This window comes from Magnolia sinica, chromosome 14 (genome assembly GCF_029962835.1).
Source record: "Magnolia sinica isolate HGM2019 chromosome 14, MsV1, whole genome shotgun sequence".
NCBI lineage: Eukaryota > Viridiplantae > Streptophyta > Magnoliopsida > Magnoliales > Magnoliaceae > Magnolia > Magnolia sinica.
In genome coordinates, this window is record NC_080586.1 from 68,697,220 (window position 1) to 68,724,462 (window position 27,243).

Sequence of the window (27,243 nt, forward strand, 5' to 3'; positions counted from 1 at the left end):
GTCCTTCTCCAGAGAGAATCGAAGAAATCTTCCAGTCTTTTCAAAACCCCATACTATATCTGAATTAGGGCTTTTTTTTTTTTGTTCTCTCCCTAATCTTCCTATCTTTTCAAAACCTACACTATATCTGAATTAGGGTTTTTTTTCTCTCTCTCCCTTTTTTGGTTCTTGCATTGATATATAGAAGATAGCATTCTCAAATCTCCACCGTTGGATTTAGTAGAAGAAAGAAGAAGGATGAAATTGCGGCATGCGATGGTCTGTTCATCCAACCAGAACCGAAGCATGGAAGCACATTCCCTCCTCAAACGCCACGGCTTCGATGTCTCCTCCTACGGCACTGGGGCCCACGTCAAGCTCCCTGGCCCGTCTCTCCGAGAGCCCAACGTCTACGATTTCGGCACTCCTTACAAACAGATGTTGGACGATCTCCGCCGCAAGGACCCCGAACTGTATCCTCCTCTCCTTCTCCTCACTTTCCTCTTCTTCGTGATTCAAGCATCGCTCACGTGTCACGTCATCCTGCCCGTGCAGAAGGTGGGCTCTACTGTGAATTCACCTATCACAAAAGATGAGGCTGGTCTGATCATCTTGCGGGCGACATGACTATGCTGAATTGGGCTTTTGGCAGGTTTTATATAGCCTTTCTCCTGTTTTTTGGATAATGTGGGCCGTCTGATGACTTAGACCTGCCCAATTTTCCGTACTAGGTGATCTTCATGGGGGTGATGCAATTGCATCCCATCCCACGCGTGCACACTCCACACACGTGCACAAGAAAAGGGCCCAATTTCTTTTCTTTTTTTCTTTATATGTGTATGTGTGTGTGTGGCCCAATTTTTTTTCTTAATGTGTGTGTGAAATTCATTATTGAAGATTAAGGGAAGAACTTACATCTCTTTAGCTTTAAATCAATTTATTTAAAAAATGAAAAACTTGAGCTCCTCCACTACCATACTAATGTTAAAGGGGGAAATCGATCTTCTTCTTTGTTTGGGCTCCAATGCTCCTCAAAATTTAGCGAAGAGATTCTCATCGTGCCAATTGATTCCCTAAATTTTTGTCTTCTATGATTCTGTGGATTGAAAGAATTGAAAGACGGCTTTAGAAAGAGGAATAGGGTTTTCAGTGATAGAGGGAATATTGCTTTTGAAAGAGGGAAGTCAAAAGGTCTTTGCTTTTATGTGTTATCATACTTTTAGTTTTAGTTTTTTTTTATTTTTTATCTTTATAATTTTGTTTTTAAAGATGAAACAATTTATTAGGGCCAAAGGCTAGGAAAGAAAAGAAGATTATTCAAGGCAAAAGGGAAAAAAAAAAACCCAAAGAAACAAACAACCAAAGGAAGGAAAAGTACAAAGCCCTAAACCCGAACTCCACACAATACCAATGAGTCCACTCAAATATCAATGCAAACACCCCATTGATCACCTCACTCGAAGGACTGCACTAATTCTAGAGAACATGGCTTTTCTCTCCAACTGCAGTGACCAAACTGAAGCCAAAAGTGCAAGCATCCATTTTCGGGAGGAGAAGCAACCACCTAAATCGCGATGCCGTGACCAAAACAGAGCAATGATCAACCAATGTTGTCAAATAGCATATGCGATCCTGTGCAATTGCATATGCGTGTGCGCATATGCGATCGCACAATCGCATATGCGGTCACATATTTTTTTTATTTTTTTCGCGTTTTTTCAAAAAATTTAAAAAAATCAAAAAAATCAGAAAAAATTCAAAAAAAAAATCAGAAAAATCAAAATAAATTATTATATGTCATCGAGTCATGAAATACATTTAATTTAAGTAAAAAAAATAAAATAAAACCAACCAATTACATACATATGAATTATGATAATTGATAATGATACATTTACAAATTACAATATAGTTAACTTCTTAAATCTTAACAATTAACATTTTACATTTAACAATAACAAATATGAAATATCAAATATCAAATATCCATATTCAACATTCATGTACATGATACAATACATAATATATCAAGTTATCAAGTATCAACAATCAACAACATCAACATCAACACACTTAGACTTATGACTTATGAGACAAGCATTAAACAAAATTAAGAAGTTATGTATTTATTATTTTATTTATCTAATCAGTAATCATTAATCATATACATTGATCTAGTATCCATTGTGGCACATCACCACCAGATCCACCACCACCACCACCACCACCACCATCATCATTCGAGTCATCTCCTTCTTCCACATACACTTCTTCTTCTTCCGTTTCTTCATCATTTGTACGTACTAATACTTCATCAACATCCAATGGTGGATGATCTTCAGCTTGATCATCATTATCACCTTCTCCTTCTTCAATCTCCTCAATCTCATCAACGGGTTGACGGCTACTACTCGCCCCTCGGCTCCCCCCGTCCTTTGCCTTCGAGTGGTACTACTACCTTCACCAGGTGTCGATCCATATGCGGCATCTTCAACTTGTGCCCATGTTAGCTCCTCTCCAGCAAATACTGGGTCTGGTCTTCCGTCTCTACGAGTCACTCGTTATCTGCATCCAACTCATCTCAGCAGATAGGGTCAAAGAAATCGGGCTTTTCTTTCCTACTTTGGAATTGTTCTCGCAATTTTTTATTGTATTGAACGAAAACCAAGTCGTTGAGATTTTTTTGCTGAAGGCGATTCCTTTTTTGGGTATGAATCTGCAAGAAAGAAAGTGCATTTGACATTAGCTATTTAGGTAATTAATTTAGCTTAGGGCCTTAGGCCAATAAAAAATTAAAGTTTACAAAAAAATAAAACAATTACTAAATGGTCTAAACTTACTGCCTCGAACGTGCTTCAATTGCACTCGCAACCACTAACAAAATACGTGAGTCCAAGAATCTTTATAGCCAGCTTCTTTAGAGTTGGATCCTTCGTGTTTAGGTCCACTCCATAGGCAGCCCACCAGTCAGCTGAGAAAAAGAGTTTAAGTATAGGTTAGTCTTAGTCTCTTAAAGACACTTTGTAGAAAAACTTTTTGTAAGAGTTCAGTACACAGTTGACAGTACACTAATATTCATTCATAGAAGTACTTATTGGGTAATTTCATTGTCCAATGTCTTATTACGATATCCCTTGAGAATATCCCTTTACTTTTTGTGTAGAAGTCCAACAAAGTTGAGATCTTGTCCTATTCTCCTCTAACTGGAATCATTCTTTCCAAGACATCAATAAATCCAACTATATGCATAGTTAATGCTTCAGTTGGATCAGCAGAAGCGAATAAATAAGCTGGGTTAAGGATGTAAGCAGCCGAATACAATGGGGATGACATTTGGCTGCCCCATCTTCTATCTATAATATTTAAAATTGGCTTGTAATCATGGTCTCTATAGTTAAAATGGTCCATGATCTTATTTTTCGCCCTCTCCATCGCATCATATATGTAGCCCATTGCGGGCTTTTCATCCCCATCCACCAATCGCAATACAATGACTAAGGGCTCAAATGATTTTAGCGCCGTTACCACTTGAGTCCAAAAACTTTGAGAAAGAATTGTTTGTTGAACCCGTTTCCTTTAGCCTTCTTTGACCAAGGCTCACTTGTAAAATCGGCCGACACTATAAAGTTTCTAAGTTCTGATTTCTTTGCATGTAGCCTTTATAGTGTTAAAAAGGCTGTAGCGAAACGGGTTACTGCTGGACGTAGCAAGTTACCCCCAATGTGTTTTCTCATTCGACTGAGAAGAAAGACGTGTTTGTACATAAAGACCGTGATTCTTCTAGCCCTTGCAATCACATTTATAAATAATCTACCCATATCTTCTAACATAAGATCAATACAATGGGCCACACAGGGGGTCCAAATTAAACGTCGCCTCTTTTCCATAAGAAGACGACCGGCCATTACATACGAGGCTGCCTTATCTGTAATTACTTGTACAACGTAGTCCTCACCTATTTCTTCAACTACACTATCTAGTAAGTTAAACAAATATTCTCCTGTGTGTGAATGGCCCGACGCATCCACTGACTTAAAGAACATTGTCCCAGCTGGACAATTTACAAAAAAGTTAATGAGAGACCGACCGGATCTATCAGTCCATCCATCGACCATTAGTGAACAACTATATATTTTCCATAATTCCCTATATTTAGTTATGAAGGATTGTGTATATTCAACTTTAGTTTTTAGGCATGTCTCCCTCATTTTATGATATGAAGGAGGTTTAAGCCCAGGTCCAAATTGACCTATAGCCTCAATCATTACTTTGAAGCTTTGGTAAAACCACTTAGCAATATATTGAATTGTGGTTTTCCTATCTTTTTGTTTATATCGGTTCTCTAAAGTTGTTTGAGCCGGCCCTTTCCCTCTACCCCTTTGGTCGCCCACATCCTCGGGGTGTGGTCTACACCATCTATCTATGGGCCCATGCCCTCGGGCTCTTTTTGATGGTTGTGCTTGTGGTCTAGACCGGCCTGTCGAAGTAGGGGTAGTGGGACTAGCTTCATCTACATTAAGTACATTTATATCTTCATATATATTTTGTTCCATATATTCCTCCTGACGTAGGACACTATCGCATTTCTTTCTTGATTGTTTTTCCATATACTTCACGATCTCCTTTCGGATTTCTGGAGTAATTTTGTCGCATGCTTTTGCATTTGACCCCGGTAAATGTGCAAGGTGTTGCTTGTGCCTTGCAATGCTACCGAAACTCACACACCCACATAACTCACATACTATGTGAGTCTTTTTGGTAGCACTACGGTAGTGCCCATACTTCCAACCCGGGTCATTTGACTTAGGCTTCAAAGAGGAAGATTGGGAAGAAGACATTATGATGATAGATGGTGGTGTATGTATTAGCACTAAAAAGTAACTAGCTAGCTACTAACTAGAAACTAGAAAGTAAACTACAAATAAAAAGAAAACTTAAAGTAAAGTAAGAGACTAAGAAGAAGAACTAAGTAAGAAAGAAGTAGATCTAAGAGAGTAAGTAAGAGTAAAGACTAAAGAGCCTAAAGAGATGGGGGGGGGGGGGGGGAGAGAGAGAGAGAGAGAGAGAGAGAGAGAGAGAGAGAGAGTTACACTTACACACACACACTTACACACTTACACTTGTAGAAACTAGAAAGGGAGAAGAAGAGGGAGAGAGAGAGTTGAGTTACACACTTAGACTTGTAGAAAGGGAGAAGAAGAGGGAAAAGAAAATGAGAAAAAGAGAGTTGAGTTACACTTGTAGAGAGAGAGAGAGAGAGAGAGAGAGAGATTTACATACAAATAAAATTAAAATTACAAATCTAAAAGAGGTTCCCAACTTCCAACTTTCAACTTCCAAATTCTTGTCTAAGTTGTCTACTTCTCTTCTCTTCACCTTTGCCCCTTCACTTGAGTATTGATTGATTCTTGATTCTTGAATTCTTGTTGTAACTTGTACTTGTAACTTGTAAGTTGTAACTTGGAAGATGTAAGTAACTTGTCACTTGTAAGTTGTAACTTCAAACTTGTAACTTGTAAGTTGTAAGTTGTAACAACTAACAACGAACAACTAACAAAGTAACAAATCAATTAACAAAAAAAAAATAAAATGGTAGAAAGAAGTTGTTAGAATTAGAAACTTAGAAGTTAGAACTCAAAAAACTTAGTGGATGGAGATTGGAGAGGATTGAGGAGTCTCTTGACTCTTGAATCTTGATTCTTGAATATGGATGGTATGATGTATGATGTATCTTGGATTCTTGATTCTTGTACCCTTCCTTGATTCTTGAAAGTTGAAAAAAAAAGAAAGAAGAAAAGAAATATGGAAATAGGATATGGATGGAGAGGAGTGGATGTAGAATGTAGATTGTATTGTAGAGTACTTAGAAGTTGGAATTAGAAATATGTAAGAGAGGATTTAGTAAGAGAAATAGAGAATAGAGAGAGAGAGAGTTTGAGCTTTTTTTGCATGTAGGAATGCTCAGAATGCATATTTATAGAGAAAAAATCCGAATTACAAAAAAAAGGGTTAAAAAACGGTCAGAAATCTGACTGTTGGCCATTATGTGATCGCATATGCAGTATGCGATCGCATACATCGCATATGCTGCCACATGTGGCATATGCGATCGCATATGTGCAGGGATCGCATATGCCACTGCCGCATATGCGATCACCCCTCAAATATGTGCATATGCGATCACATATTCGCATATGCGATCGCACATGACAACACTGTGATCAACTTAGGCATAACACCCGAAGGTTGGAATAGGTCACGATCCTTGAAAAGGAGCAATGAATAAAAAGATGTTCCACCAACTCTTCTGCACTGAGGCATAGGATGCAAGTATTTGGGAGCACCGTTGCCCTTTTTTGGAGATTGTTGATTGTCAACATCCTTTTTCTCCCAACTAACCAGGCGAAAGTAGCAACTTTCGGTAGAGTACCATAAGATACATGAGAAGAATAGTCATTGATGCGGACACCAAACCAATCAAAGTACATCAACGTAGGAGGTGTGCATTACCCGTGTCAATGTGGTTAGACAACGGATACGGGTTAGGTCTCTAGAGGTTGAAGACCTTACACATGTGTTCGTGACATGTGTGAGTTGCTTGAAGGAGATATTTAGACTGTTGGATTGCGACGATGGTGTGATCGGATCGTTAGATCGTCGCAACCCACTTTTATTGCGTTATCATTGGGGCCCATTGGTAATCTTGGATTTGAGTTTATCTTATAAATATTTTATTTATTTGAGTTTTGAGACAGTACGTGCACAATTATCTTAGTAGGAGTATTTTGGTCATTTAGTGTAATTAAGAATTTATAAGGGTATTTTGCCCTAAACCTAAGAATGCTATGTTATGTTTATGAAAAGAGAGAAAGTTTTTTCTTCTTCAAGATTGGACAATTCCGTCTTCGACTGCCAGTGATTGGAAGATGATGTGAGGCCCAGGGAAGTGATTTCTCATCTTCTCCCTCTCTCTCCTTCTTTCTTTTTCAAGGTATTCTCTTCTTCAAACATTTTTTGTTCCTGTTCTTCTAAATTCTCTAGATCTAGAAGCCGATCCTTTTTCTTCTCAATCCAAATCATTAGATCTTGGAAGATTTTCGGCCCCCACATTTGCATATTTTGATCTTCTTCAAATCCCATCACCCAAGGCCTTAGATTTGAAGAACCGTCAATTTTTCTGAATTTTCCAGATTTTCCAATCCAAAAAATTCATATTTCCTTGATTAAAAAATCCACTTTGATCGTTAGACTGACCCATTGCAAGACGAAAGTCCTATCTTTCGCCGGATCCGACTATATTCAGATTTTAAGATTCAATACAACATGTTTGTGATGGATGGCCATGATCATTGCTTAATGCTCCTTATTTCCTTTTTGGTTTATGATGTATAACGCTGAATTTTATTGTCAATGCTTGCATAAATCTGCCCCTTTCAAATACCACCTTCATTTTTTTTAATTTATTTTTTGCATAAATTTGCCACTTTCAGATATCACATTCATTTAAGGTTGGATTAAGCCGTCCTACACCAATTTTTTATATGAAAGACTAGGTTCTTGCATTGGGTCGTCTTAGATCGAGTTATCTAGGGTCTGTATTTTTATTTTTCTAGTATTTCATGCATATCATATAGATCTAGATATAAAATTTTTATATTTGCATCATATTTAGAGTCCAAATCTGAAAATTTTCACATTTGCATCATTCTAAAGGTTAGGATCATCGGTGTCGATAGTCTTGTGTCAAAATAGTCTCCTAGAGTCTGTTTTAGGAAACCTAAGTTGAGTCTTATAGTGTATGCCCACTTAGACTGGTAAAGGGTTTGGTCTACACCCAATCTTGAACATGGAGCAGTTGACTGAGATGATGAATGAACGTAATTAACCGACATTTGGCTGTCATTGAGGCGCAATCTAGGAACACGAATACCCGTATGGATCAAATAGAAGCGTCCCTAAGAGAAATCTCCAACATTGGAGCGGATGAACAATCTCAGTTAGGAGTAGTCAAGGAACGAGTAGGAAATCGTGGTAGAGGTCGTGGAGCACGTGGCCAAGGGGTAGGCTGTAGAGGAGCGCGAAATCCGTAACCTGCAGTTGAGTATCAAGACCGTTATGATGCTGATGAGAGGATCTTAAAGAGTGTTAAAGTAGATGCTCCTAGTTTTGATGGGCGCCTGGACCCAAAAGTATTCCTTAATTGGTTAGCGAACATGGACCATTATTTCGAATGGTATGAGATGTCTGAGAACTGACTAGTGTGGTTTGCAAAGATGAAGCTTGTGAGTCAATCTAAATTGTTTTGTACAAATACGGAGTGTAGGATCGAGAGATTAAGACGTGTCCTGGTTGCGCATTGGGTAGAGACGAAGGAGCTATTAAGGGAATAATATCTTCCTCTCTTATCGTCAAAAGCTCCTACACTAGTAGTGAGCATTGCGCCAAGGATCTATGTCGGTTGCAAATTACACCGTAAAATTTGAGGAGTACATGATGCGATGTGATATTCAGGAGGATCCCTTAATGACGTTGGCGTGTTTCAAGGTGGGTCTTCGCATGGATCTGCAGTGTGAGCTTATGACCCATACAGTGAGTGACTTGGATCAGGCATACCAAGTTGTACAAGAGTTAGAGCATTACCTAAAGTCTCCTGTCACAAGATGCTTTGAGTCCTGAGACTCTGATGTTAAATCCGGTTTTCAAGGAACCAACCTAATGTTGGAAGTCAACCTGGGGCGCAGGCTAGTGCACTGCCTAAGGATGGTAAGGGCAAAGGTGTCCTTGTTGTCAATCCTGGCAGTGGTAGTCACTTGAGATGTTATGAGTGTGGAGATACATGTCATTTCGCATACCAATGCACGACAAAGACTCGCGGGAAAGCATTAGTCATAGATGAGTCAAATGAAAATGTGGATGACATGGGTGATTATGAAGTTGAGGAATATCACCCAGAGATAGGTGCTAGAAATTATGAAGAAGAAGAACCAGAGGCTGCACCACTAGCCATAGTTAGATGTGCTTTAACGCAGGCCAATGAGAGATGATTGGCGTAAAGGCACAATTTTCTACATGTTTATCAAAAGCGGTGACAAAAATTGCAAAGTCATCATGGATAGTGGTAGTTGCACCAACGTGGTCTCAACTACCACGGTCACTCATTTGGGTTTGAAGCCCGTCCCACACCTTCAACCCTATAAGGTTTCTTGGGTTGACACATCTTCTATGCCCATGTCCTAACAGTGTTTAGTCCCCATCCAGATCGGTTCATATAAAGACATGTTGTGGTGTGATGTTCCGCCTATGGATGTAGCCCACATCATTCTCGGGAGGCCGTGGTTATATGATAGAGATATCATGATTTTTGGTCGCTTGAATGTGTGTGCATTCAAGCATGAGGGCAAGAAAATCAAGATTAATCTGTTGCCACCCAAGAGCCCCACAGGCAAGGCTAGGGATGTGAAGATGAGTGAGTCAAGAAAAGAAGAGATGAAATCCAATCCGAAGTCTCTACATATCATAAATGCAAAAGAGTTTGAGAAGGAGGCTGAGAATGATTCGATGATGTACGCCCTAATTGCTAGTGAACTTACACCTGAGGTTTATGTAGAGTTACCCCCTGAGGTGACCCTGGTTCTAGAGGAGTACAACGATGTATTCCCTGAGGATTTACCAGATGAGCTTCCACCTATGCGGATATCCAACATGCCATTGATCTCGTCTCGGGGTCTACTTTACCAAAACTTCCTCGTTACAGGATGAACCTTGCAAAGCATGTAGAGTTGAAGAGACAGGTAGATGAGCTCCTGCGAAAGGGTTTCATCTGGGAGAGCACGAGTCTGTGTGTCGTACCAGCACTATTAACACCTAAGAAAGATGGTACATGGTGGATGTGTGTGGACAGTAGGGCCATTTATAAAATCATGATCAAGTATATGTTTCCGATACCGAGGCTTAATGATATGTTAGACATGATGGCCAGGTCGTCCATTTTTTCCAAGATATACCTCAAGAGCGGGTATCACTAGGTACGCGTACGCCCAGGAGATGAGTGGAAGACAATTCTCAAGACGAAGGATAGGTTGTACGAGTGGTTGGTCATGTCCTTTGGCTTGACTAATGCACCCAGTACTTTTGTGCCTGTGATAACCCAGGTTTTGGGACCCTTTATAGGGAAGTTCTTAGTAGTTTATTTTGATGACACACATATATAGTACCACTAAAGAGCTGCATCTCGACTACTTCAGGCAGGTCTGTAGTGTCTTTAGGGCAAAGAGGTTATGTGTGAACCTTAAGAAATGTTTGTTCATGTCTAAAGGGATTGTCTTCTTAGGGTTCATAGTGTCGTCTATAGGGATGTGAGCGAATCCAGAAAAAGTCAAGGCCATAGTTGACTGGCCTGAACCGCGGAACATACATAATGTGAGAAGCTTTCATGGCTTAGCCACATTTTATCATCGGTTCATTTGAGGATTTAGCATTATTATGGCTTCCATTATTGATTGCATTTAAACGGGAGAGTTCATATAGTCTAAGGCCGCAGTTTAGGTGTTCAAAGGTATTAAGGGCAAGATGATAGAGACTCCCGTCATGCGTCTTCCATATTTTTCTAAAGTCTTTTAAGTAGCATGTGATGCTTCAGGCGTAAGTATAGGAGTACTAAGCCAAAATGGTGTTATCCAGTTGCCTATTTCAGTGAGAAACTAAATGAGGTGAAATAAAGGTATTCCACTTATGATAAAGAGTTTTATGCAGTAGTGCAGTCGCTACGTCATTAGCGTCATTATCTTTTACCGCAAGAATTTGTCTTGTTTTCTAATCCCGAGGTTTTTAGATATTTAAATTCCCAAAAAAAGCTCTACGCAAGGCATGCTAAGTGGGTAGCGTTTCTTCAAGAATATTCATTTGTCCTGAAACATAAAGTTAGGATCGAGAACAAACCAGCTGATGCCCTTAGTAGGAGAGTGACATTGCTCAACTCCTTAAGTGTAGAGGTTGTCGGGTTTGAGCAATTGAAAGACGAGTATCCTATGTGTCTAGATTTTAGGGGAACATACGCGTCACTCTTAAGTGACAAGCATAGTTCGGGTGAGTTCGTGCTCAAAGATGGCTTCCTTTTTAAAGGAGACTGACTTTGTATTCCTCGCACTTCCCTCCGGGATTTCCTCGTTTAGGAGCTTCATGCCGGAGGCATAGCTGACCATTTTATTCGAGATAAGACCATCGTGCTAGTGGAAGATTGATTTTATTGGCCAAGTCTCAAGCAAGACGTAGCCAAAATTTTAGGGCAATGTTGAACATGTCAACTGGCAAAACAGAAGAAGCACAATACTGGATTGTACACGCATTGCCAGTGCCCCGTGCACTGTGGCAAGACATCAGTATGGATTTCATGCTTGGGCTTCCCAAGACAATTAAAAAGCATAATTCCATTTTTGTGGTCGTGGACTTTCTAAAAAATGGCCCACTCTCTTCCGTGTTCAAAAACCTCAGATGCGTCTAACATAGTTAAGATTTTCTTTGAGGGGGTGGTTCAATTACATGGTTTACCTAAGACCATAGTATCTGACAGGGATGTCCAGTTTACTAGTTATTTTTGGAAGACATTATGGCACATGATGGGCACGACACTCCAATTCTCATCTGCCTACCATTCTCAAACTGATGGCCAAACCGAGGTTGTGAATCGAAGTCTCGGAAATATAGTACGATGTTTAGTGGGTGAATACATTAAAACTTGAGACTTAGTCCTGCATGTCGCCGAGTTTGCATATAACAATTCAGTTAATAGGTCTACGGGGATGAGTCCATTCGAGATTGTTAGTGGTTTCAAACCTATATTGCCCACAGATTTGTTACCTATATCAGTCACCAAAGGCTCTCAGAGTCAGCCGATGCATTTTTTCATCACATTCATGAGTTGCATGCAGAGATTAGGAGGCGGATAAACGCTAGTAATGAACAATACAAAATTTTAGCTGACTTACATTGTAGAATTCAAGAGTTTAATGAGGATGATTATGTAATGGTTAAGATAAGCCCAGAACGGTTCCCGTAAGGTACCGTTAAGAAGTTAGAAACACGCAGTGCTAGACCATTTAAGATTCTAAAAATGATTGGATCCAATGCGTATGTGATAGATCTTCCACCTCGCATAGGGATTAGTTCAACATTCAATATGGAGGACCTAATGCCTTGTACCCATCCCATATACCCTAATTTTGCTCCAAATCATTGGCCAATTTCTGAATTTTCTTCCTAACCTACACCACCTATGCCTACTATACCTGAGAAAAGAGAAGAAATTGAAGGAATCGTGGATGAGCAAATTGTTTCCACTCGAGACGATAGATTTCAGAGGTACTTGGTGAAGTGGAAGAACAGACCATCATCCGACTGTACATGGTTGACAGAAGTGGAGTTGCAAGGGCTAGATCCAGATTTGTTAAAAAGGCATAGGAGTTTTATCTCATCAGAGTCGAGCTCCTCTCAGCCGAGAGGAGTTGATGCGGACATTAGACCATTCAAAATATATCAACGCAGGAGGCGTGCGTTACCCATGTTAATGTGGTTAGATGATGGGTACGGGTCGAGTCTTTAGAGGTTGAAGACCTTACACATGTGTTCGCAACATGTGTAAGTTGCTTGAAGGAGATATTTGGACCATTGGATTGCGACGTTGGTATGATCGGACCGTTCGATTGTCGCAACCCACTTTCATTGCACTATAATTGGGGCTCATTGTGCATCTTAGATTTGAGTTTAGCTTATGAATATTTTATTTATTTGAGTTTTGAGACTACGCATAAATTTTTGTGCAATTTTTTTTTTGAAACTTTTTTTAGTGGAGATATTTTTGTTGTTTAATGTAATTATAAATTTATAAGGGTATTTTGCTATAAACTTAAGAATGATATGTTATGTTTATGAAAAGAAAATGAGCTTTTGTTTCTTCAAGACCGGACGATTCTGTCTTCGACTTCCAGTGATTAAAAGAGGGCGTGAGGCCCAGAGAAGTGATTTCTCATCTTCTCCTTCTCTCTCATTCTTTCTTTTCTCAAGGTATTCTCTTCTTTAAATCTCTTCTTCTAAATTCTTTAGATTTAGAAGTCCATCCTCTTTTTTTTTTTTTCTTCTCAATCCAAATCATTAGATCTTGGAAAATTTTCAGCTCCACATTTACATATTCTGGTTTTCTTCAAATCCCATCACCCGAGGCCTTAGATTTGAAGAACCATCAATTTTTCTTAATTTTCTAGATTTCCCAATTCAGAAAATTCTAATCCAAGTGGATTTTCTAATCCAGGAAATAAGAATTTTCTCGATTGGAAAATCTCGAAAATTCAGAAAAATTGATAGTTCTTCAAATCTAAGGCCTTGGGTGATGGGATCTGAAGGAGATCAAAATATGTAAATGTGGAGCTGAAAATCTTCCAAGATTTAATGATTTGAATTGAGAAGAAAAAGAAAAAAGAAAAAGAGGATCGACTTCTAGATCCAAAGAATTTAGAAGAAAAGAGGTTTAAAGTAGAGAATACCTTGAGAAAAGAGAAGATGAGAAATCACTTCCTTGGACTTCACACCCTCTTCTAATTACTGGAAGTCGAAGACGGAATCGTCTGGTCTTAGAGAAGCAAAAGCTCTCTTTCTTTTTATAAATATAACATAACATTCTTAGGTTTAGGGCAAAATACCCTTATAAATTCGTAATTACACTAAATGACCAAAATACCCCCACTAAAAAAGTTTAAAAAAATTGTGCTCACACTGTCTTAAAATTCAAATAAATAAAATATTCATAAGATAAACTCAAATTCAAGATGTCCAATGATAACACAATGAAAGTGGGCGGTGGCGATCCAACAATTTGATTACGCCATCCTCACAATCCAACGGTACGCTTACACCATCGTCATAATGCAACGGTCCGATAATACCATTGTCTCAATCCAACGGTCCAAATATCTTCTTCAAGCAGCTTACACATGTCATGAATACACGTGTAAGGTCTTCAACCTCTAGAGACCCGACCCGTACCCATCATCTAATCACATTGACACGAGTAACGCATGCCTTTAACGTTGATATACTTTGAATGGTCTGGTGTCTGCATCACGTGACGTGTAACAGATACCACCGTTACCTTTACGTAATGGCCTCTACAACACACCATGCATTTGCCCAAAAGAGCAAAGTTAACAAGATCAAGCCTCTTGATCCCAACTCCCCCTTCATTAAACGAACGAAAATTATCTTTCCAATTTAGGAGACGAAATTTACAATTGGAGGTTCCACCTTGCCAAAGAAAATCTCACCTAAGCCTATCAATACACTCGAGCACCGCCTTAGGGCATCTAAATAAGGACATGGATTAGAGAGGCAAATTGGATTGAGAAGATTTGATAAGGGTGAGCCTACCCATTAAAGAGAGTAATCTACTCTTCTAGGGGCTAAGCTTCCGTTCCATCCTCTCCACAATTTTATCCCATAAATGACCCTAGGTTTGCCTAAATATAATAGCAAACCAAGATAAGAGGAAGGAAAGGCCCACGTCTTGCTACCAAAAATCTCAACAAGGGAGGAAAACTCTTCTTGAGAGGTGTGAATCCCAAGAATCTCAGACTTGGAAAGATTGATATTCAGCCCAATGACCATCTCACACCAGCAGGCAAAGGCCCTCAAATTGGCCACCATAGAATCTTTAGCTTTGCAAAACAAAATAGTATCATCTGCAAACTGCAAATGAGACATCTATTTTAGTTTTACACCGTTTAAAATTAGTTGCAACTCTTCAATTGTACACTTGGTGGAGTTCTTACGATTGCTTGATACGTATGATTGTAGAGATACGTTCCATCCCCAATAGGGACCCCATTGTGGATGCTCTGCAATCTGCAGAGTTGTACATCAATGCCATGTGTGAGGAGAATGAGTCAGCACCATTTTTCAAATTGTGCTTAACTAACATAAAAGTATTACAACATAAAACCTTCCAAGTTTTAAGGTTTAAAGCACACTTCCACGGTAGCATATGCTACCTACATCATAAGCTACATAGTGTATAGTGTATGCTACACCCACAATAGCATGTGCTACAAGGTGTTATGCTATTTTGGTGCGCCACATAGCGTTGTAGCCGTGCTACGGGGGCTATCTAAAACACGATATGGTAAACTACCTTCATCTAAAAGAATCCATTGCCATATATTTCGTAAATGAATTTTCCATTACCACCAGTTTTCAAGTTGCAACCAGTGTTTTAAATAACGGTAGCGTGATGCGTAGCGCTCAACCCTCTATAGCGTGTAGCGTAAATACGTAGCGTGTAGCGTAAGCTACACAATACTTCTATTTCCTAATTTAAAAATAGGACAAATATAATAAATAGTGAAAAAAAGGGAAAAAATGTAAAAATGCCTAAAAGATGATTCATTTTATCAATTATAAGCATGTTCAAAAAGTTATTAGTTATCATTTATCAAAAGCCAATCCACATATCTAAGCCAAATCAAATAATTATCACATCAACAACTTTCTAAGCCAACCACTTTAATTAATAATGTCTAATTGAAACCACGAGTCACAATTATGAAAAGAAATAAAAATCCCATGGGTTAAAAGTATCAAGTACAATACAAGTGTCACATTCCTTAACATTAGAAACAAAGAAAACATGAAAAAATAATAAAAAACTAAAATAGTAAAAAAATACATTGTAGCTTACGCTACGCGCTATGTAGGTTTAGTGTTACGCTATTTGGGACGCTACGTAGCGCTACGGCCACGCTACACTACGTGGCGTACACTACAGGTGCTATTTGAAACATTGGTTGCAACATAAAACCTTCTAAGTTTTTAGGTATAAAACACTCTTTCATGGTAGCATATGCTACCTATGCCATAAGCTACAGTGTATAGCGTACGCTACACCCAAAATAGCATGCGCTACATGGTGTTATGCTATTTTGGTGCGCCATGTAGCGTTGTTGCTGTGCTATGGGCACTGTTTAAAACACAGGGTATGATAAACTACCTTCATCTAAAAAATTCCATTACCATATGTTTCATAAATGAATTATCCGTTATCTTATTTTAAACCAAAAGATAACAATCCGTGATCTTGGATATATGTCACAAAAGAATGGCAAGATCTTGCTCATTTGAGTTTCAGTCTCGGTCAAATTAAGGGTTTCATTTGTGGTGGAAGTAAAGAAGTTTGCAACATTGAGTTGATCTATTTTTATGTTTGACTCAGTTTTGATGGACAATTGTCTGGTCTTTGTAGATCATCTTCCTCAGAGATCTCTAACCTCTCTTCCTATCCCTAGAGCAGTCTTTCTCATTGATCTAACTCATCAGATTGCTTAGTATCTGTGGCTTAATATCTTTTATGGAAAGCTAAAACTATAAATGAAAACAGTCTACCACTAACAGGTATTAACATTTCTTGTCAACTGAAGTAAATCATGTTTGCCATACTTGTGCTTAATTTTGAATAACTTGCATATTTGGGTAAGCAATAGGTGACGAATGATGCACAAAAGAACTCATCACATGTGGGTTCTACTGTGCACTCGTGCCTGGGACGAACCATCCACCATCTGGATGCAACATTAAAAGTGCATAGCTTTGCCTTATGCACACTTGCCATGTGACAGAGACCTGTAGTGACATTTGTTTGACCTTGCAAACAATAGATGAAGTGGAATGGTTGTAATAGAATTTGAAAATAGAGTTTAGTTCTTTTCAGATACTGTCCGCACAATCGGAAATAATTTTCATAAGATGGAGAACAGCAGAGAATGAACAAGAAGAAATGTAGGAAGAAGAAGATGAAAGGGATAAATGGTGGAGTCTCACCACCAAATTAGAAGAGTTGCATGTCTAATAAAGTGAGGATCACAGCCCTAAAGTCAAACCCATTGCAGATCAAAGGAATAAAGAAACTGAAAACTTTATTTGTTCCTTGTAAAACGTATGGATGCTGTAAATATATTGTTTGCTTTCTTCTCCTTTGATAACTTCCTCAATTTGGAATAATACAAAACTCTAACAAACATTACCTGTGAAAGTGAAAGTTCTCAAATAGTGTCATATGGCTACCATATTGTTTCTCATGGAAGGTTATTGGGACATGTCAGAAGTGTTTGTTTTTACATACACATGCATTGTGTCATGTCCACATGTCCTATCTAACTTGATTAATGTAATTTATGCAACTGGTGCTCTATTTAATAGAGAAAGAAGGATGGAAGGAGTGGTGAATTCACTGTACGTGTAGGAAAATTGGCAAATTCACTGTACAGGTAGAAACCTTAGCATTCAAAACTGGCTAGGGACATATTAATGGTTGGAAATGATATTCCTTTGCATTATTTTTTTGGCGGGATCAATAAATTCCATTAGAAACAAAGCAAACGCGTTATTGCTTTTTAAGATTGTAATCTAAGGATTACTAGGATACAACTGTGGGCCTCCTACCATGGCCTTTTCTGTTGTTTATTAGAGGCTGCCTAACTTGTATTGGATCATTGTGAATGATATTCGCTAAGAAGATAGCCATCTCTTAGCAGTCTCTTTGATATGTTTATTTCTTTTATTACATCTTGTCAGATTTCTATAATACTGTGAGCCATGTTTTTGTTTGGCAATTGTTCGATTGGTGATCGGTATTGCATTTTTACCACATTCTGGGATTATAAGCAGAGTGCGTCCTTAGCACTAGAACAGATATAGACGCAATGGCATTTTGCCAATGCTTAAAAGGAATTCAACTGTCAAAACTGCACCTCAGCGATGGCAAGATAATGCTTCTGATGGTGCCTTTGACGTGGTGTTTTCATTTGAAGAAAAGGTTTTTGACATGGTCATTGAAGGTTAATATGCGTACAGTTTCATCAGTATATATGTTTTCCCATTTTTTGTTGGATAGTTTTATTTTTATAATATATTCTAGTATTTATGTTCCATTGAATAGCCAACTATATGGTTGCATTCTTTCTATAACTTGTGCTGCTGCAGGAAACTGTGATGTTGATCAAACCATTAACCTTTTTGTGGGTGGACCATATATTGTTATAAGTCCATTGATGCAACCAAAAGTCCATACCATCTGGCTGATCAAAGATCTAACCAATCCAACTTTTCAGATTGTCTTGATTGATGATTCTTTTCCGCCTTTTGGCGGCTCCTTACTAAAATTCCAGTTAACCTCTCAAAAAAATGTTTTAGACCAAATCTATGGTCTAATCATAGTCTGTTACGATAAATGGTCAGATTACACTGTGAGTCCAATGTAATCAATTGAATGGTTGTCAAGTCCATAGGATTTATTTATGTCAATTAGTTGTTAAGGTTAGATTGAGTCATGTCTTGTTCAATAAGCTTTCTTTCGTGTCGTCACTTGTTTAGTGGGACACTTGTGGGGCATCAAACAATGTTAAGATGACATGGGATTAGTCCCCTTTGAAAGCCCATGGATTTAGCTTTCAAACGAGCCCAAGATTATGCAATTTCGCTACTGTTTGAGTAAATTATGGTCAATTTACATAAGGTTTGTATATGGGATTCACTGGTATTTTAGTCATTTCCTATTATATTAGTTTTTTCTTTTCGCTGTCAAAGGTCTATATAAATGCACCCTTGCTTGTAAGTTGTAACAGCCCATTATGATATCTTTGGAATAATAATTGGAGTTTTTCCTGAGTTTTAGCATGTATTGCCTACGGTAGGGAGAGTCTGGGTTGGGAATCATTCCGACAGTCTTGGTCTCAGCTATTGTGGGTCTTTCAGCTTTTCATATCATGAATTACATGCCCTTGGTTTAATCTCTGTTGTTAATAAAAATTTCCATTACTTTCTCAGCAACAGAAAAAATAAAAATAATAAAAAATCTCCATAGAGATTTTTCCCATCCTTGATGAGGGTCCCTTGAAATGGAGAAATGAGCCAAGGTTAGCAACTTCAAAACCTATTCACTAACATTTTAGTAACAATCTTGTAAAGGTATTGGTTGGAAGTCCTTCAAATCGGAAGTATCGTCTCTCTTTGGAATCAGAGTAATGAATGTCAAATTCATCCCTTGCTAAGTATCATGCTAGCATGAAACTCTCTCATGGCTTCTGTAAGGTCTTCTTTAATCAAGCTCCAGTTTTCCTGATAAAAAGCGAAGGGGAGCCCATCCTAACCGAGCTTTCGAGCATGACCTTCTAGACTTCCACTTTTGCAAACTCCCTCTCCATCCATTAAGCTTTTTTGGAACAAGTTGAATTGAAGCAAAGACCATCTAAATTTGAATGATGCAACATTGCTTTGGAGTTGAGCTTTCTATAGAATTCGAATTCAGCTTTCTTGATTTCTTCTAGATTTTTATATAGCTCTCCTCCTATGCCGTCTTATTTATCTCATTAGATATTATTGCATTAGACACACTTGGGAAAGAGCAGTACATTTATCCCTCTCCTTCAGCACCCTTTACTTTCGTCTCCAGGGCAATGCTGTTAACACCTCCTTGAACACCCTTTTCAAGTCTAACCTCTTAGTGGCTCGAAGGTTATCTCGATTTCATTTTGGGTTTCAGATCACTTCTCTTTGATGGTTCTGAAGCATTCCTTGTTCCACTGTTTGAATTTTAATGTTACGCATTGGAGTTGGTGAAGGAATTTGGAGCAGGCCTAACCATTAACTTATTGTGATTTCCACAAGATGCCTTCTTTGCTATGAAAATTAGAATTGCCTAACCACGTGTTTTCGATCTTGAACTGGCAAGGACCTCACAAACATGCCATCAGCTCACATCTCCCAACCTTTAGAAATCAGAAATCTATCCAATCGACACGTAACCAGATTCTCCCAATTGCTCGGTCAAGCATAAGAAGCTCCTCCCAAATAAAAGCGAGTAAATCAGGCCTACCAATCACTCACGAAAATCAATGCATACACAATGTAATCCTCGGTCCTCTAGATTTTGCCATAGGATACTGTATAACATTGGAGCCACCATCAGCGCCGCCCCCCCCCCCCCCAATTGCAGTTACGATTAGGCGCATAAGTATTTGAAAGCATCCATTTGAAGCTGCCATTCCTCAATGGCAAACTGAAATGACAAAGTATAAGCACCCCTCACCCCAACTTCTCCAATAAGCAAGTTCTCATTCCAAATTACCAGCAGCCCCACTCACTTACCTCTAAATGGATTTGAAGATCAGCCACATTCCTTCATGCCCCATAAGTATCTCACACAGGCCTCGTTCACACTCAATTTCTTTGATTAATAAGATCTTGTTTTTTCCTTCTGCCTAATATAGCCCCTGTTTTCGGTCTTAGCAAACTGAAATGACAAAGTATAAGCCCCCCTCACCCCAACTTCTCCAATAAGCAAGTTCTCATTCCAAATTATCTGTAGCCCCACTCACCTACCTCTGAATGGATTCGAAGATCAGCCACATTCCTTCATGCCCCATAAGTATCTCACACAGGCCTCATTCACACTCAGTTTCTTTGATTAATAAGATCTTCTTTTTTTTCCTTCTGCCTAATATAGCCCCTGTTTTCGGTCTACTCCAACCTCTGATTTGCAAAGAAACATTCTTTGTTGAGCACTTAATGTGGGACGTGGCATAGATACATTCCTAGCATGGTTGGACCAAAAGAAGGTGAAACCATAAATTGGCCATAACTTTTGATCTGGGTATCATTACGGTGTGCACAACCTATCAATTTGTACTGTAACGGGCCATCTGGGGTGAACCGACCCACAAGGTGGGTCACGTCTGCCCGTTTCGCCAGAAAATGCATGCTCTCAACTCAAAAACGAAATTTTAAGGAAAAATTACTCATTTTAGTAATTCCGATTTTTTAAAAATATTTCCTTATTTTTAGAGTTTTAGATTTAGTTCTTTTTTAGAAATGACTTGTAATCATGCTAGGACTCTTCTAGCAAAAGTTTATTTGGAATTTTTATTTTTAGAAATTAGGCTTTGGAAGAGCTTTACTAGAATTAGGATTTTTATTAGAGTTAGAATTTTGCTATTTTTGGTAATTGCAAATTTTGGTATAGTGTTTTTTTTTTTCTTTATTAATGGTGTAACGGGGACACATACACATTAGACAATTATCAATCAATTTATTTCGAATTTATTAGAAATTATTTCTACTTTTATCCCTCGTGGATTCGAGGAAGCTCTGTGAGGAGTCTAGAGTGCTCCGTAGATTTGGAGTAGATATCCCCTAAGGAAGACGGTGATTGACCTCATCACGCCCCTCCCTACGTCAACACTTTTACTTCATTTCCAACCTGTGCTTCTCCCTCCACACTTCTCTCATAATTGATGGGTAAAGAGAGGTTTGTAATCTGTCATTTCCATATTTCTACCCTTCATCCTGTGTGGGAAGCGTCCCAAGCCCACTCCCATCAATTCTTCCACTGCCTAGAATTACGGCCTATTCCATGAGCTCCCTTTTGTTCCTTGGTTCACAACAATAATATCCGCTGCATCCCTACAAACAACAACATTGATTTGGAACGTGGACATCCCCTGGCTTTCTTGTAATTTTTACTGCCTCAGCATCCCACTAAATCAATCTTCCAGGCACCGCAGATATGTTTGTTCCTGAATTCAATTTATCACTCTCCTAAAACATGATTTTTCCCCCATTTAGTGTATTCTGTGTCTGTGCCGCTAGCCAGGAGTATTCATGCCTCCCCAATGTCTTGGTACCCAATGGAAATGCCCGCCTTCCATTTCTTTGATGCCCAACTTGCCATATTCAAGAACTGCGCATCTGAAATAGCTTGCTTTGAGAAAATTTTTAAACAAATACACAGCTAATGAGACTGCTGTTTCCTTTCCACGATTTGCCTCTTGGGGGATGCCTCTTTGAAACTTTTTTTCTGGCCTGGCATGAAGGCTATCGTGATCTTAAGGCAAGGTTTTGTGGCATCTTTCGCTTTTTGTGGACTTAATAGTCGATATGGGCAGAACGGAATAATAGATCCTTCCTCAATCTATGAAGTAGCCTTGAAGAGGTGTTTGAGAGAGTCAAGTTGTCCTTGGTTTCATAGCCTAAATCTTTTGGATGTCATTGTTTGGATAACGGTGCCTGGGCTGTCTAGTCTTTTGCATTGGGACTATGTTTGAATATTGGTATTGTATTGGACGATGCAGCTATATCATATCCATATTGGCCTGACATGATAAGCAATACAAGGCTGAAATGGCCAGCCCTAAAATAAATGGGTTGTATTGGCCCATGCCGGGGCTCTATACGCACCGATACAGGGAAATATGGCCATAAAGGCACATTTATGATTTTTTATTTTTTTTTCCAATTTTCTCTTATTTTCCTTTTCTTTTTCATTTCATCCATAGAGGAAGCTTAGAAAGTCATTTTATACTAGATCTCTAAGCCTATTTTGAGGATCAAAACAAAAGATTTGAGGATGTGGAATGGACAATGAGAAAAATCAGAAAAAAGAAAAAGAAGATAAACTGTCTCTTTTTTCTTTCCAGTTTTCATTTTCTTTTTGATGTACTTCAATATAATAAACTCTAAACAGTCACAAAGTGATGCTTGATATGTGTTCAATTAGGGCCCATTTGGTTGACTTTCAGTAGGCCAAAGTGGCAAACAACATTATTATCAACAAATGGTCTCATACACCATTATACACATGTCCAATATGCAGAGAGAAAGTGCAGGGTTTAGGCAGCTAGAGGAGATGAATGTAGTGCCACTAAGGAAATGGGCTTGGAGGAGAGGGAAGCTAAGTGGAGAGAGGTCATAGCAAGAAAGTACGGGGTAGAGGAAGGGGGTGGTGGACTAAGGCATCCTCTTTGTATAGATCATCTTCTTTTTTTTTTTTTGTGGAAATCGGTGGCATCCATGAAGGAGAGTATGGGAGGGTATAGGTTTCTCTTTGGGGATTGCTAATAGAATAAAGTTTTGGGAGGATAGATGGGTTGGAAACACAAAGTTGAGGGATAGGTTTCCATCTTTAGGAGGGTTAGCAAGGGAAGAGGGGGTGAAGGTGAGCTATTATTTTGCAGTCAGGGGTAAGGAAATAATATGGGCTCCTACCTTTAGAAGAAATCTTGGCGAAGAGGAGATTGAAGAATTGGTGCAATTACTTCAACTTTTAGGAAAGGTCTCCCCTGTGTTCTCAAACTCAGATTCCATAAAGTGATTAAAAGATAAGTCTGGTTCTTTCTCAGTTAGATCTCTCTGTCGGCTTTTGGCTGAAAATGAGAGAAGCGAAGGGGTTTACGCAACGACCTCTCTTTGGCGCTATGGAACTCCTTTGAAGGTGGCGGCTTTTGGTAGGTTGGTTGGGAGGAATAAAGTGCTTACTATCGGCAATCTATGCAAAAAGAAGATGGTCCTTCCAAACATATATCTGATGTGCTTAATAGATGCAGAAACTGTGGATCACATGTTTATTCACTGTCTATTTCAAGGGAGGTGTGGGGTCATCTACTTCAATTGTTCCAGGTTCTATGGGTCTCCCCAAATCGGTAGACAAATTCCTACTATCTTGGCATGGTGGGGAGATAGGGAAAGTTGGGCAAAGGATGTGGAGATTAAGCTTGTTAGTGATTATATGGGCTCTATGGTGGGAAAGAAATGAACGATGCTTCAGGGATAAAAAGAGAGGAGCAATAGAAGTCTTTAGAAGGGCTATTCTCAATGTAAAGGAATGGGTGGAAGAGTAGAATGCATATTTGGCTGATTTTTTTGGTCACTTTCATCTGTATTTTTGTAAATTTGTATATTTTGGCTTCGGCTTGTTAATGAAATATCATCATAGTTTCAAAAAAAATGGGCTCTAAATATTCACCAAATCATGCTTGATTTGTGTTCAATTGGGGACCATTTGGTTGACTTACAACAGGCGAAGCCAACAAATAACATTATTATCAATGAATGGTAAGATACTCCATTATGCACATGTCCAAAATACAAAAGAAATGAAAGATACATTCTTGAATATATCAATTTTCCCCTTTTCTAATATTTTCCCTAATACTTGAGCATAAAAAAGTTGACCGATACAGCCCAATGCAGTTTTAAATATGAGCTGGATACTGACATGCGATGCCTATATCATATTGTTTTTCATCCAGGCCAATACAACCCTCTATACTGATATTCAGAAGCATGATTGGGGTGATCATTCCTTTTCACAAAAGCTTATCATTACTTCTCAAAAAACGAAGAAAAAGAAGAGGCCAGTCGACACTTGAAAGAGTCATCTATGTCAGTTTTGAGTTCTTGGGTGATGAACAGGCCATCAGCAATAAATTTCCCATGATAGATGCTGTTTGAAATGGAGAAATAATTGATAAGCACCCTGTTCATCTGAGTTGCCAAAACTTCAGTGATAATCTTGTAGGTGGCATTGTTTCACCCCTTCTTCATTAATGAAGTACCATAAAATAGCTAATCAATACCAATCGTGCATGCAAGATTCACGGGAGCGACATCTGTTCAGCAAGTTGGATGTTAGACAGCAATTTGCCAACTTGAATGCTGGTGCAATAAATTGCAATCAGTAATCTTGTGTTTATTCTATGATATTGTTATTCTTAAAATGTTCTTTGGTTAAAACTGTTCGAAGGGTACTGTAGTCCCTACACATGATTTTTATGTTTATAGTCTATGTACAGTCATGCTTGCTGAGGGTGAAACTGGGCTATAGGAATGAACCCTATGAACCATGTCATGAACCATTCTAGGAAGTGGAATGTCACTTTGCAGCCATGCATTTGCATGTTCCAACACAAGCACACTAATGTACTGACATAGCACCTGCATGTGAGATCCCGGACACTCATCTAGCAGGGCCCATGGTGATTCTTTGAATTTTCCTTGGCCCAAGTTCTGCTGGTCCAATCAGCAGCTGGGCTACATGTGTATGTGTGAATGGATGGCTAGGAAAAAGGATAGCCAATGGTTGACATTCATGACAATCTTGATTGCTTGATGATTGTCAGCTTGATTTTAGGCTTGGCAACATTCAACTACCACACCCATCCACCTTAGCTGAGACTTTACGGTGCATGTGAGGCGTTTGTCTGGTGCACTTTGACGCAAGGCCAACAATAGCATTCCGCTGATGGGAATTTACTGAGCAATGATTAGCATACAGAAAGGCAATTGTCTCACTAAATCATCAGATTGTTTTTGCATTCACTTAATTGATATTTGCTCTTGGAAAAAAGGAAAATGAATAAAATGCAAAAGAATATCACAAGCATTGTTTGGAATATCCCCAATATTATCGAAATATCCCCGCTCTATATCTCCAGTTCGGCAATACCGATAGCAGGTAGCGATACCAATAACACTGATAGTCTCAGAAATTCCAGGTATCGGCGATGTGTTGTTAAGTGTCGCCGATGTATCGCTTGTATCAAAAATATTTTCAATTGTGTAAATTCCAGGTGTCGCTTTTATTACCAGTGTATCAGCAATATTTCGATAATATCACCAATGTATTGAAATCACCAAAAATCTGTATCCATTTCAAAAAAAAATTACAAGCGCATGGTTGTATGCAGTGTTCAAATTGTCGATGATAATATCGATCATATCACGAGATTATCATTATTGCAACATGGGCGATATCAAAACCACAGGGATGGTTGGATGGATGGATGGTTAGACTGGTTTCTTATGATAGCACATGCTTTTAGGCCCCCTTTAAATAGAAACTTATTATGTGTACGTTCTTTTTGCTCCTTTTTTTTTTTTTTTTTTTTTTTAAATTTATAAAAAAACATAAATAAAAAAATAAATTCCTGAATATGCAAATATGTGTATTTTAACCTCTCCTAAAGTTTCACTCAAAAATTCCACGGCTTTCCCCATGTTTCCCCGCATTTTCGGTTATCAGCGATATTCTCAGCGATATCAATATTCTTTCCGTATCTCTGGCTAGCAAAACTTGTAGCGATACCGATACTTAGATCACTGATCACAAGAACTCTTCTTTTACATTTTTACCCTTCTTTTAAGCAGTTGTTTGCTTATGAATGTGTAAAAAATAAATGTGCAGATCTAAACAATCGGGAGCATGTGCTCATGAAAAGTGTATTAGCGATACTTAGAACACTGATCACAAGAACTCTTCTTTTACATTTTTACGCTTCTTTTAAGCAGTTGTTTGCTTATGAATGTGTAAAAAATAAATGTGCAGATCTAAACAATCGGGAGCATGTGCTGATGAAAAGTGTATTAGCGATCAATTTGGATGTAAAAGATAACCATGAAGAGGCAGCTGTGGGAGCAAGGCTTGCACTTGATTTATGCCAGGAGGTGGGTGGATCGTCGCTACTTAGTAGTATCTCTGATTCATTTAACAACCATGATATGTATGAGTGTGCACATGTGTTGATCATATTTAAACCTTCTATTGCACAGCTTGAAGCAGCCGAGTCTTGGGAGGATGCAATCGATGACATTGTCGCTGCATTCGAGAGACAACACAGACGAAAGCTCTTATACAACATCTCCTTCTATTGAAAATCTCACCATTAAGTTCATTAGGCATGATTTCTCATTTCATCCATAATTTATTCTCTGGTGTTGTCTGATTTCTTGTTATGTAACTTAAGAGAAGGCACTTGGCATCAGTTGTTTCCTTAGAGCGTTGAAGTGAAGGCATGCCTTGGTCATGGCCAATCAACAAGTCAGATGTACAAAAGTAGTGAAATTGCAGGGATATTTCATTATGATGTTTGTTCTTGAATCTGTGTAGAAATAAACAGGTTGGACATATAGACGGGATAACTGGCCACTTACAGTAAGCCGTGTGGATTGGATTCCGTGTCCGGGCGTTGGCATTGCAAAAATTGTGTTTTGCCAATCATTCTCATCTGAGGCCCTATCCTTTGTGAGTAAACAAGCCTTTGTGATATCATTATTCAGTGATGTCAGCTCAATGTTTCAGTTTCCCCTTTTTTTTATCGTTCGAAGCTTGAAACTTTCAGCAGGTATTTAAGTGAGTGTTGGCTTTTGTAAACCATTTCATCTATATGGAAAACGGACAGAATTAACACGAAACGGAAAATGTTTATTCCGTAGGGAAATCCAAGTTTGATTTGCTATGAAGTTTTCCATGGATTCATGTACAAATGTAAAAAGGTCGACAGTTAAATGGTTGCTTTATTTCCTTTCAGTGGTAGGAATTGATTTATCTTCGACTTCTTTGGGAGACATTGATTTCACTGTTTTTTTCGTGGATTAGCTTGGAAATGGAAATTTGGA

The 27,243-nt window shown here is 38.6% G+C and overlaps 1 protein-coding gene across 1 annotated transcript; it reads left to right on the top strand.

Annotated features, from left to right (window-relative positions):
* LOC131226078 (uncharacterized) lies at positions 1 to 26,928 on the top strand. Its single transcript, XM_058221755.1, has 4 exons — positions 1 to 452; positions 17,707 to 17,852; positions 26,174 to 26,292; positions 26,398 to 26,928. Exons 1-4 carry the CDS (start codon positions 238 to 240, stop codon positions 26,497 to 26,499), a joined length of 582 nt encoding a protein of 193 aa, XP_058077738.1. The 5' UTR covers positions 1 to 237; the 3' UTR covers positions 26,500 to 26,928.
* The last annotated feature ends 315 nt before the right edge of the window (positions 26,929 to 27,243 follow it).

Bases quoted from the DNA above. Each gene is read 5' to 3' on its own strand.
- LOC131226078 (XM_058221755.1), top strand. From the start codon at position 238: ATGAAATTGCGGCATGCGATGGTCTGTTCATCCAACCAGAACCGAAGC. The intron at 453-17,706 runs GTATCCTCCTCT...GCACTAGAACAG, and splicing joins CGCCGCAAGGACCCCGAACT to ATATAGACGCAATGGCATTT. The intron at 17,853-26,173 runs GTTAATATGCGT...ATAAATGTGCAG, and splicing joins TTTTGACATGGTCATTGAAG to ATCTAAACAATCGGGAGCAT.